Here is a 9,881-nt window from a genome sequence, read left to right on the forward strand (position 1 = left end):
CACACCGACACCCCCCACATTCACATACACACATACACACTCCCCAGCTATAGGCACCACAGGGCTGCTGGCACTCACACTCCCTGCCATGATGACTGACACGTGTCCTCCCACGCACAACCCGGTCTTTCACACTCACTCGACTTCCAGGACACCCCCATTCACAGCGTGACATGCTGGTGGCACTCTCTTCGTGACCTCACAGCCTCCCCGTGAAACTCCAAGTACCCAGGCCATGAAGGGGTTAAAGCCAGAGTCCCCGCTGCCCCTCCCTCCCCCCAGCCTCCCCACATTATTCTCTCCGCTGGACTCCATCAATAATGCAGCTTCAAGTTCTGGGGAGACGGCAGGGGGCCCCCAGCCTGCTCCCCGGGTCCTGGTCACACTCCTACCCTCCCCCGGCCCGGGGAGGACGCGCTTCTCGGTGCTCATTGGCCACTTTCTCCTGAGCCCTCCCATCAAGCCCCCGGGCGCCAGTCCCAGGTGAGAGGACGGGCTGGGGACCCCAAGGCTGGGGCCAGAGGGGTGAGGCCGGGAGAGAGGGAGGGAGGCCGAGACTGGGAGACACGGAGAAGAGGAGAGGGAGACAGAGGAGGCGCCGAGAGTCAGAAGACAGAGACACTCAGAAGGAGGGGAGCGGCAGAGACACAGCCCGGCGAGCCGGGCAGCCCACGGGTGGACGCAAGGGGACCGAAGCGGACCGAGCGGCGGGCGAGCCGGGGCGGGCAGGGCGGGCGGGACGGGCGGGGCGGCGACCCCTCCTCCGCGCTCCCCTCACCGCCGGTATTTTTATCGGTGCGCGCACAGCCCTCCTCCTCCCCCCGCTCCCCGCCTCGCACAGCCGCGTAGCCCGCAGCAGCGCGGGCGAGCCGAGCGGGAGCGCCGCCCGGGACCCGGAGTCTCGCACCGACCACCGACCACACGCCTGCCATGGACCCCAAGGACCGCAAGAAGATCCAGTTCTCGGTGCCCGCGCCCCCCAGCCAGCTGGACCCCCGCCAGGTGGAGATGGTAAGGGGCCGCGTCCCACCCCCCAGTGCCCGCGGGGTTCCCCTGCGCTCCGAGCGCTGCCGGGTCCTGCTGGCCTGGGGGACGATGGCGACGGGGAGTCCCGAGCCGTCTCGACCCGGCGGGACCGCCGGAAAGCGCCTGAAGTTCGCTGGAGACTCGTGCAACTTTTTCCCGGGGCCTCCACCCTGATCCCCGCGCCTGAGAATTCCGGGAGATGAGCGCCTGAGAGTCCGGCAGGCCACTCCAGGCCACACTGGGAGGGGGCACTGCTCTCCGGACCCTACAGTGTCCTCCTAACCCAGCTACCACTGGGACCGCTGTGGCCGGGTCCCAGCCAGTGCGGGTCAGATAAGAGAAACGTCGTCTCCTAACCCATTAGGTAGAGCGGGGCGGGGGGCGCACGGGAGCGGGGGCAACTCCGCCGCCCCATGGCCCTCCTCCTCTAGTCCCACCCTGTCTACCTGGGCTGGGGTTGCCAGAGCCTTGTTCTGACCCTCTTCTGCTGTCAGGCCCTAGACAGCCACAGCATGGGAAGTCGTGGGGGGAGGGAGGGTGCGGGCAGGAGGGGGTCGGGGAGGCGGTGACCAATCATCATTGAAGCCAGACAACTGAGGTCTCTAGGAGAGAGCCTTCCTCGTGGCTGGGTAGCCTCCAAAGGTGGGGAAGGGGTGGAAGGAGGGAGAGAAGAGGGCCAAGGCCCCCCCCCAAACCTAGCCCAATTCACTTGTTGCTGAGTCGATGGGCTCCCAACTGAGCAATGAGAGTGGGCCAAGTCGTTTTAGGGGGGAAATAGGGGACCGTGGGGGGGTGGTTGGGTCCTAGGCCTAAGCAGCTTTTGGTCTGCAGGGCAGTGTTGGTAACTTGGCAAGGGAGGTGGCAGTTTCAGCTTAATTCACCTGGTTCTCTTTGTGGTGCATTTCCCTGGAGCTTAGAGGGGACCTAATTAACTGACGATTTGATTGCCAAGCTGGAGGGGGGTCAGTTACTGGGAGTGCTCTGTGCCCCCTCCACCCCACACCCTTACTATTCAGCTAGGCTCATGTACCAGGGAGGGCAACTTTTCATGTTTTTGTTGTTTAGTTGTTTATGAGGATTGGGTTAAGAGTTCCACAGCCTGAGAGAGACTGCTAGAGGGGCCCAGATCCAGGCCCCCAGAGATACCCCCCAGGCCCCTGTGGGTCTATGACTCAGGCCCACACCTGAGCTTCTGTGTGAGGTTGGAGGTGCCTGCAGTGCCCTGGCTCAGCCTCCCTCTGCAGCTGGATCCAGTTTCTTTGGAGCCCTTGAGCTGACCTTAGGTGGGCAGGGCCACGTGGGTGCCATGGCCCATGGGGCACTTTCCACAGCCAGCTTTAGCTCCTGAAGTCTGATGTTTCCAAACAAAGGGAGAGGACGGGCCTTATAGGGGATGATAGAGAAGGCAATGCCCTTTGTGGAGTAGTCATAGAGTAGGATGGGCATGGGTTGAGAGTCAATGACAGGTCTTTCTCTCCTTTCTCTGTCTTGGTGTGCTGTGTGGCCTTGAGCACCTTGCTGAACCTCTCTGAGCCTTGAGTTTTCACCTGAGTAAAATGAGGGGGTTGGGTGAGCTATAGAGTTCCTTTCAGCTCTGACAGTCTTTGGTTCAACAGTTCCCTGGGGACTCCAAAGCAGTTTGTTCCCTCTCATCTGGGGGAGGGCGGTGGAGGGTGAGCTGCAGGTATCTGTCCTGCCCTCCCTCTTCCCCAACTTTTTTTTCATCTCCTTAGATCCGACGCAGGAGACCAACCCCTGCCATGCTGTTCAGGCTCTCTGAGCACTCCTCACCAGGTAGGTCCCTTCCTTGCCCCTGCTCAGCCCTGGCCCCACCCTCTGATGCCTTCTGGGGGCCCTTGCCAAAGTCCCATGAGTAGGAGATGGAACAGAAGGGGGATGGGGAGTGGGTAAAGTCTGGGAGCCCAATTCTTCCTGGGTTCATTTATTGACAGGCACTTCCCAACACTGGGAAGGAAAGGCATATTTACCCTTTCCCCAGAGACAGACCTTTTGGGGAAAGTAATTCGGATTCTCTTTCTCTCTTCCCCCTCTTTCTCCCTCTTCTCTGTTCCTCTTCCCTGCGGTTCACTGATGGCCTCCCTCAGAGGAGGAGGCCTCCCCCCACCAGGTGAGTTTTCTGGGGTAGCTGGAAAGAGGGATGTGTTGGGATGGCTGAGATTACTTCCCAACTAACACAGGGTACCATCCAGGAGGACATATTAACATATCACTCAGCATATCCTTGGCACCTCTGGTGAGAGTGCTTGGTGCCCCAGTGTCACTGCAGATCCTCCTCTGCCCTTGTGTTTGCTCAGACTGGGGTGAGGCCTCCAGAACATAGGGTCCCCGCCCTGAGCCAGGCCATAGCTTATGGAGGCCCTTCCACAGCAACGGGTGGCTTCAGCCTGGTGCAGGACCTGAGGAGCAGCAGCACCTAGTAGAACCCATTAGTAGAGTCTAGACCAGCCTGCCCAGGTTGCTATGGGTGGGGTGGAATGGAGGAAGGGGGGATACAGGGGCCAGTGCTGAGCCTATTTAACCCGGCACTTTCTCTGGCAGAGAACCTCAGGAGAAGGGCACCACCTCAAATCGAAGAGACCCAACCCCTGTGCCTACACACCCCCCTCGCTGAAAGGTACTATCCCCCCCACCCATCCATCATTCAGGCTGTCCCTTTGACCCCTAGAACTGGGCTGACATTGGGGGAGGGGGGTAAAGTGTTGAGCTTTTGTCAGTGGAGAGGGATTGTCTTGTTTTCTCCCAACCCCTACTTAGAGACCAATTCAGTCCTAATTTGATCTTGTAAAAAAGAAGGCACCCAGAGGCTTGGAAGGGTGGCTGTGGAGTTGAAAGAAAAGAGGTGACTGGCCTAAAATAACAAGTAGGCATCAACATAGGAGACTCAGCTGTGCACTGCCGCTTTGCAAGTGCAGCCCCCCACCTCCCACTCCCCACTCCCCAAGGGGCACCTCCTTCTCTGGGCTGCACCCCTTGCTCCTCTCTCCCATTCACATAACATTTGCACAGATCTGCACACTTGGTGCTTCTCTCTCCTTTCTGTATTAAAAGGCAAGTCATTTCTCTAGCACAAACCTAGTGTGTGCCAGGCTCACTGGTGGGCATTGGGCAAAATGAGAGAATGAGATTGGGTCCCTCCGCTCCTGGGGCCCTGACCTCAAAGGGTCAGTGAGAGTTACTGAGGAGAGGGTGTTTGAGCCTGGATTTGAAGAATGAATAGGAATTCATCTGGCAGGCAAGGCACAGACCGGCATTCCTGGAAGAGGGAAAAGAGTGTGCAAAGGGGAGTGGTGTGAAATCACTGGGGTCTGCAGGGCCAGCCTGGAGACTTGGCTTGAAGTGGGAGCTGTGGGAGATTCACCTGGAAGAGACTGAGGGGCAGATTAGAGTGTGGGGCAGGTTTCTTCCTTACTAAACCTTCAAATGTCTTCCCACCCCCACCTCAACTGCTGCCTCAGGCTCTTCCTGCCTGGCCAGCCCCCTTCTCCTACAGACAGACAGAGGGAGGGAGGGAGGCTGGGGGGTGTGCGGAGAGCTCTCTCCAGGTGGGTTTAATGAGTTTCCAGCACTAGCCAAGGTCAACAGGTGCACCTGTCAGCCTGCTTGCCGGAGTTGGGAGCAGAGAGGAGAGGCTGGGGGGAGAGGAGAGGTGGGCAGGGCCCCTTTCTCTTTTCTCAGGACAGGAGGATGAAAGGACAGCAAGCAGGCAATGTGGTTCAGCACCTGGAAGGACTTCCCACCTGTAGGGATGTGGGGGAGGCTGACCCCTGAAACGGCATTGGGGGGGGGTGGCATCTTCTGAAAAGAGAATATAAGCAGTGTCTCTTTCCTACCCTGGGCTGTGGGGCGGTAAGTGGATGTGAGGAGACACCATCCCTGTGCTGCTGACTGAGCAGGAGGCAGAGGGCTGGGTGAAGAGGATGGGGTCAAGGCTCTCTGGGCACCCTGCAATGGCCAGAAGTGTGCACCACCTCCACTGCCCTTTGGGCTGCGCCTTAGGAGAGTCTGAGTAGGGAGAAGTAGGGTAGTTGAAGGGGGTCAAGACAGGGGTGGGCAGTTGGGGAATTGGGGTCTGTGCTGGGGACCTTTGAGTTTAACAAGGGAGACCTGGTGGTGGGGGGTTCAGGGCCCCAGAGCTGGAGACAGAGAAAGAAGGAGACAGCGGGGAGGGTGACAGGAGACCCAAGAGAGCTCTGAGAGGCACGAGGCGCTGTGCACGCAGGAGGCCCACTCACGGGGTGCCAGATTGGCTCTGCACACACCTATTGTTTTCACTGTGGCTCACGAACTGAACTCTCCTCCTCCAGCTGGGGGAGAGGGCGGCTGCTGGAGCTGCCACCTCCTCTCCTCCCTTCTTCCCTCCCTCCAACCCTCAGAGGACCCTTCTGTACCTGAAGGGCACTGTTTTGTAGGCTTCGACCCCTTTCTGGGCAAGGGAAAGCAGCTGGCAAGGTCAGGATTTGTAGGGGAGAAGCCAAGGGCCCTTAGGGGAGGGTGGACAACACTGAGTCTTGGCTTGAAGAGGTCTCTCCAAGGCTGGGTTCTCACACTGGGCTCAAGGTGAAGCTTTGCCGCGTCCCCAAGGCCAGGGCAGGGCGATTTATTGTGCTTTTATTGCCTGGGTAGCTTGCCCAGAGCCAGCAGGAGGCACCGGGCTGGGAGTTGGGGGCCGGGCGGGGCAGCAGGCACACACAATGCACCCTCTGTGCCTGTCCTCGAGTTGGCAGGAGTGCGGTGCCCTGCTCACTGCACTGGAGGTTTCCAGCCTGGATCTACCCCTCTCAGGCGTTCTGAGGGAGAGGCTGCCTGCAGACCAAGAAGGAACTGCAGCAACCCCAGCCCTAAGCTCGTCAGCATCTTGTCTGTGGGCTGTGAGTTTAGTGACCCAGATGCTCTGAAATCCCACCAGATCCTGGCCCCCTGCTGCCTGTGCCCAGCCACTCCTCAGTGTCCCCTTAACCCCTGCCATTCTCCCAGAATACCCCAGCCCTGGCACCTTTCTCTGAGATGCCTGGTCCTTTCCATCTTTTGGAAATTGTCTCCAGCTGCCCACACAGTTCCCTTCCTAGGCCCTATCCCAGCAGGCCTTGGTGGTGTTGGGGGGGTGGGTGGTGTTTGCTGCTTTCTAGGTCACCACAGAGGGAGCTGGAAGCTTGGGGATGTGGGTCAAGATTGTGGGGGCCGCACTGAGCACGCCACATCCCCAGGCACAGACTTCACTGGCTGCAGACTATTATGTCCTTGTCTCAGAGTTGTTCCTACCTCTTAGAGGCTGGGGCAGAGGTGCATGGAGTGGCATCTATGATGGGGCAGTGCCAGGGGGTGTCGACCAAGCCCAGCAATAGGTGTGGGCAGTATTGGGGTGAGTAGTGAGCTCTTAGCCAGCTAGGCACTCCCCCAGAAATTAAAAGGGACTAATCCCCTGGGCCCTGGCCTAGGGGCTCTGTGCCTTTTGCGTTGGGCTGTAGCTGGTGGACACTATGTTCACTACCAGGTCCTTAGAGAAGCAGCACCCCAGCCAGGGAATGTTAAGCTGCTGATGTGCCTGCCTGGTCTTGTCCAGCTTGGTACCCTATGGCCTGGTGCTAGCCTCTGGGGGTGGGAAGGGGCAGCATTTTTGGACAGCTTAAAAGCCAAATATGATCAAGAGTCTGCCCCCTGCTGCTTTGGCCCTAGTCTGGCCCCCAGCAGGCTGACCTGTAGCCTTCAGCTTTTGAATTATACCACTGAAGGGATTAGCTCTGCCTTAGGCCCATGGAAGGAGGCTGGGTGCTGGGCCACACGCCTCTCCAACTGTAGAGGCTGTTTCTTGGGCCTTGCTGACCCTGCCTTCCTGGGTGCCCCTGTGGCAGCCGTGCAGCGCATTGCCGAGTCTCACCTGCAGTCCATCAGCAACCTGAGCGAGAACCAGGCCTCAGAGGAGGAGGATGAGCTCGGGGAGCTGCGGGAGCTGGGCTACCCAAGAGAGGATGAAGAGGAGGAGGAGGATGAAGAAGAGGAAGAAGAGGAGGAGGACAGCCAGGCTGAAGTCCTGAAGGGCAGCAGGGGCTCTGGTAAGCTGCAGGGACTGTGAAGCCTGAGTCCCACCACCATAGGTCAGGTGAAGTCCTCCTGGAGTGGCCTGGGACACACCTTCCCAGTTCACAGTTTCTCACACATGTAAACTGCAATCACACTACAAGGGCCTCCTCATTCTCTCACCCCACAGGATGCCTCCCACTCAGCTTTACCTGAAAGCTGGGCTGCTCACATCCTTGCCTCAGCCATCTCCCAATCAGCTTTTCCCTAATAATTCCTCTCTTCTCTAAGAATTAAGGCAAGGCCACATGAATTTTGCAGCTGGACCCAAGGAAGGACTTCCTATCCATGGTGGTGAGGGGGTGCAAGGAGATGCAAAGATTGTCCAATGACCCCATCACTTGCATTTCTAAACGTAGGATGTGGTCTCTGTTGGGAGGCAGAGGGGACTCGCTGCTAAGTCCTCTTCAAGACTCTGCAACTGTTTTTCTTTTATTTCCTAGGCTGGGGTAAGAGGGTGCCCTCTAGTGTCTAGACAGAGAATCTAGGATTCAAGAGCCATCTGATCCTCAGCACCTCCCACCCCAGCTACCTGGGAAAAGAGGGATAAGGGAGGGGTCTAAGACCTACACAGAGAGCCTCAGAGCCAGAGGCCCCAAATCCAACAGTCTCCACAGAGGTTTGCAAGGTCCAGAGAATTTCTAGGCAGAAAGATCTCAGACCTCCATGGTTGTTTGTCCCATGCCTGGCCATGGAAGGCTGCGTGTCTATTCCTCCTAGTGCACACGAAACATTTTGGTCCCATTATTTATGGGGGTGAAAACAGTTGACCACTCCTGCTTGATGTGTCCAGCCTTTATACCCAAATGGAATGTCTTGGGCCTCCTCTCTGCACCTCTTGCCATCAGGACGTCAGCCATGGGAGCAGAAGCTCTAGCTAGAGGAATTAAGTCGACTCCTGCTGAGACCCCCCAGAACAGGTAGAGAGGAGGTGAGAGGAGACTATTTCCTCCAGAAAAGCAACAGGGCAGTGGATTGAATGACAAGACTACTAAGGAGCTATATCAGTTGCCACCACTCCCAGAGTGGCTCCTGGGTACAAGCACTGGACTAGGCAGGGTATTAACTGTCACATTACTTAAGGTAATTTGCACAACTTCCCTCTTACCATCCCCTTCAGAGAGGTAATAAACTGAATTATCTAAGTAATACGGCTAGTCATTGGCAGAGCTGTTCATCAGGTACTCTCTGCTATACCATGATGGCCTCAGAAAGCTTAGCCTCAGCTACCGGAGACTCAGCTCATGATCCAGGACAGTCAGATGGACACCGAGCCTGTGGTTTTATCCATTTTCTCCCATCCCCAGTTGGGCAGAAGACAACTTGTGGCCAGGGTCTGGAGGGACCCTGGGAGCGTCCGCCCCCTCTGGATGAGCCCCAGAGAGATGGAAGCTCTGAGGACCAAGTGAAAGACCCCACACTAAGTGGTGAGGCTTGGAATTGGGGTACAGGGAGGCAGAGCTGGGATCTTGGTAGACATGTTCAGGCCCTGAGTCTCTCTGCTTGTCTTGCAGAGCCTGGGGAGGACCCACAGCGCCCTGCCCACCCTGTGCCTGGCACATAGGCACTCAGCCCTGCATCTCCCAGAAGGAAGCGGAGGGGGCATCACTGTTCTCCAGAAACCCATTCTGTCCCCACCCTATTTTCTTCCCTTCCCCTCACTCGCTAGGGCTGCAGCTTCTAACTTCTAGAAGACTAAATTTGGTCTGTGTTTGCTTGTTTGCCCACCTTTGGCTGATGCCCAGAGTCCTGGGCACTTGCTGCCTGATGCCTACCCCTGCCATTCATTCCCCTATTCACCCAGTGGGAGGCAGGATGTGAGAGAGCTTGCTTGGAAAATCCAGTAATTGAGGGACAAAGGTTCATCCTTCACAATTCTACTCCCAGACCCTCTCCCTTGGGCACAGGAAAACCACAGGGCAGGACCCTAAGATCTGAGGAAAGGGTATACAGAAAATCTGTAGGTGCCCTAGACCCATCTCCATCCCCTCTCCTCCTGAGGGAGTCCCAATTACCACCCCTCTTACTGGCTTCTACCAGGGAGGAGGATTCAAGCATCCTTCAACAGTCTCTTCATTTTGGAAATCTTCCCTTATCACCCCTGCTCCCCAGCCTGGGTGCCTAGAAAATGGACTGGCAGAGGCCGCTTTGTTGCGTTTGTGTGTGTGTGTGTGTGTGCTTTGATGCCAGGAATGCCACCTAGTATACATCCTTGGGGTGGGGGGCACTTGTTGAGGGGAAGCCAGGTTCTTCTTGTCTTCCAGCTGCTCTGCCCCCTTCCCCTCTTCCCTGACTCCAGACCTGAACCGCTCCTGTGCTGTAATAAATCTTTGTAAATAAAGGTGCCGAGGCTCTTTTTTTCAGGGAAAAGGAAAGGGAGGAGGAAGTGACAGGTTGCTCTCCCCCCACACCATGGGGAAGACCTGGTTAGTGTTCATCGAGTCAGGGCCTGAGGAAAACAAGCTTGGGGCACTCTTAGGAAAGACCACAAAAGTTCTAGATCCTGCTAGGGATGGCCGAAAGAGGCAGGGGAGGAAAGAGAACAGAAGTGCTTCAAGAGTCATTGTGGATTCCTCCGAATCCCGTCCCCCTGGCACCACAGGCCTCCTTTCAGGAAGTTCCCCTATTTTGCACTGTACCCCGGAACTTCTTTCCCTTTCCCACAATCCTAGGAAGTCCCTCTTGAAGTCTAACTTAAGCAGCAGCCCCCATTTCCGGCTCTCGGGGCCGGGGTTGGGGCGGAGGCCCGGGCGAAGGGG

The 9,881-nt window shown here is 57.3% G+C and overlaps 1 protein-coding gene across 2 annotated transcripts; it reads left to right on the top strand.

Moving 5' to 3' along the window:
- Positions 1–369: 369 nt before the first annotated feature.
- PPP1R1B (protein phosphatase 1 regulatory inhibitor subunit 1B) lies at positions 370–9,396 on the top strand. 2 transcript variants are annotated; one of them, XM_036268956.1, is made up of 8 exons: positions 370–483; positions 842–1,011; positions 2,760–2,820; positions 3,132–3,154; positions 3,586–3,661; positions 6,897–7,097; positions 8,430–8,549; positions 8,637–9,396. In XM_036268956.1, exons 2-8 carry the CDS (start codon positions 931–933, stop codon positions 8,684–8,686), a joined length of 612 nt encoding a protein of 203 aa, XP_036124849.1. In that variant the 5' UTR covers positions 370–483; positions 842–930; the 3' UTR covers positions 8,687–9,396. The 2 variants fall into 2 exon arrangements, with proteins under 2 accessions (XP_036124849.1, XP_036124851.1); XM_036268958.1 differs by lacking the exons at positions 370–483; positions 8,430–8,549 and having other exon boundaries at positions 772–1,011.
- The last annotated feature ends 485 nt before the right edge of the window (positions 9,397–9,881 follow it).

This window comes from Molossus molossus, unplaced genomic scaffold (assembly GCF_014108415.1).
Source record: "Molossus molossus isolate mMolMol1 unplaced genomic scaffold, mMolMol1.p scaffold_m16_p_19, whole genome shotgun sequence".
NCBI lineage: Eukaryota > Metazoa > Chordata > Mammalia > Chiroptera > Molossidae > Molossus > Molossus molossus.

Coding starts and splice junctions, on each gene's coding strand:
- PPP1R1B (XM_036268956.1), top strand. CDS start 931: ATGGACCCCAAGGACCGCAAGAAGATCCAGTTCTCGGTGCCCGCGCCC. Junction 3,662..6,896: donor CACACCCCCCTCGCTGAAAG/GTACTATCCCCC, acceptor CCCCTGTGGCAG/CCGTGCAGCGCATTGCCGAG. Junction 7,098..8,429: donor GAAGGGCAGCAGGGGCTCTG/GTAAGCTGCAGG, acceptor TCCCATCCCCAG/TTGGGCAGAAGACAACTTGT.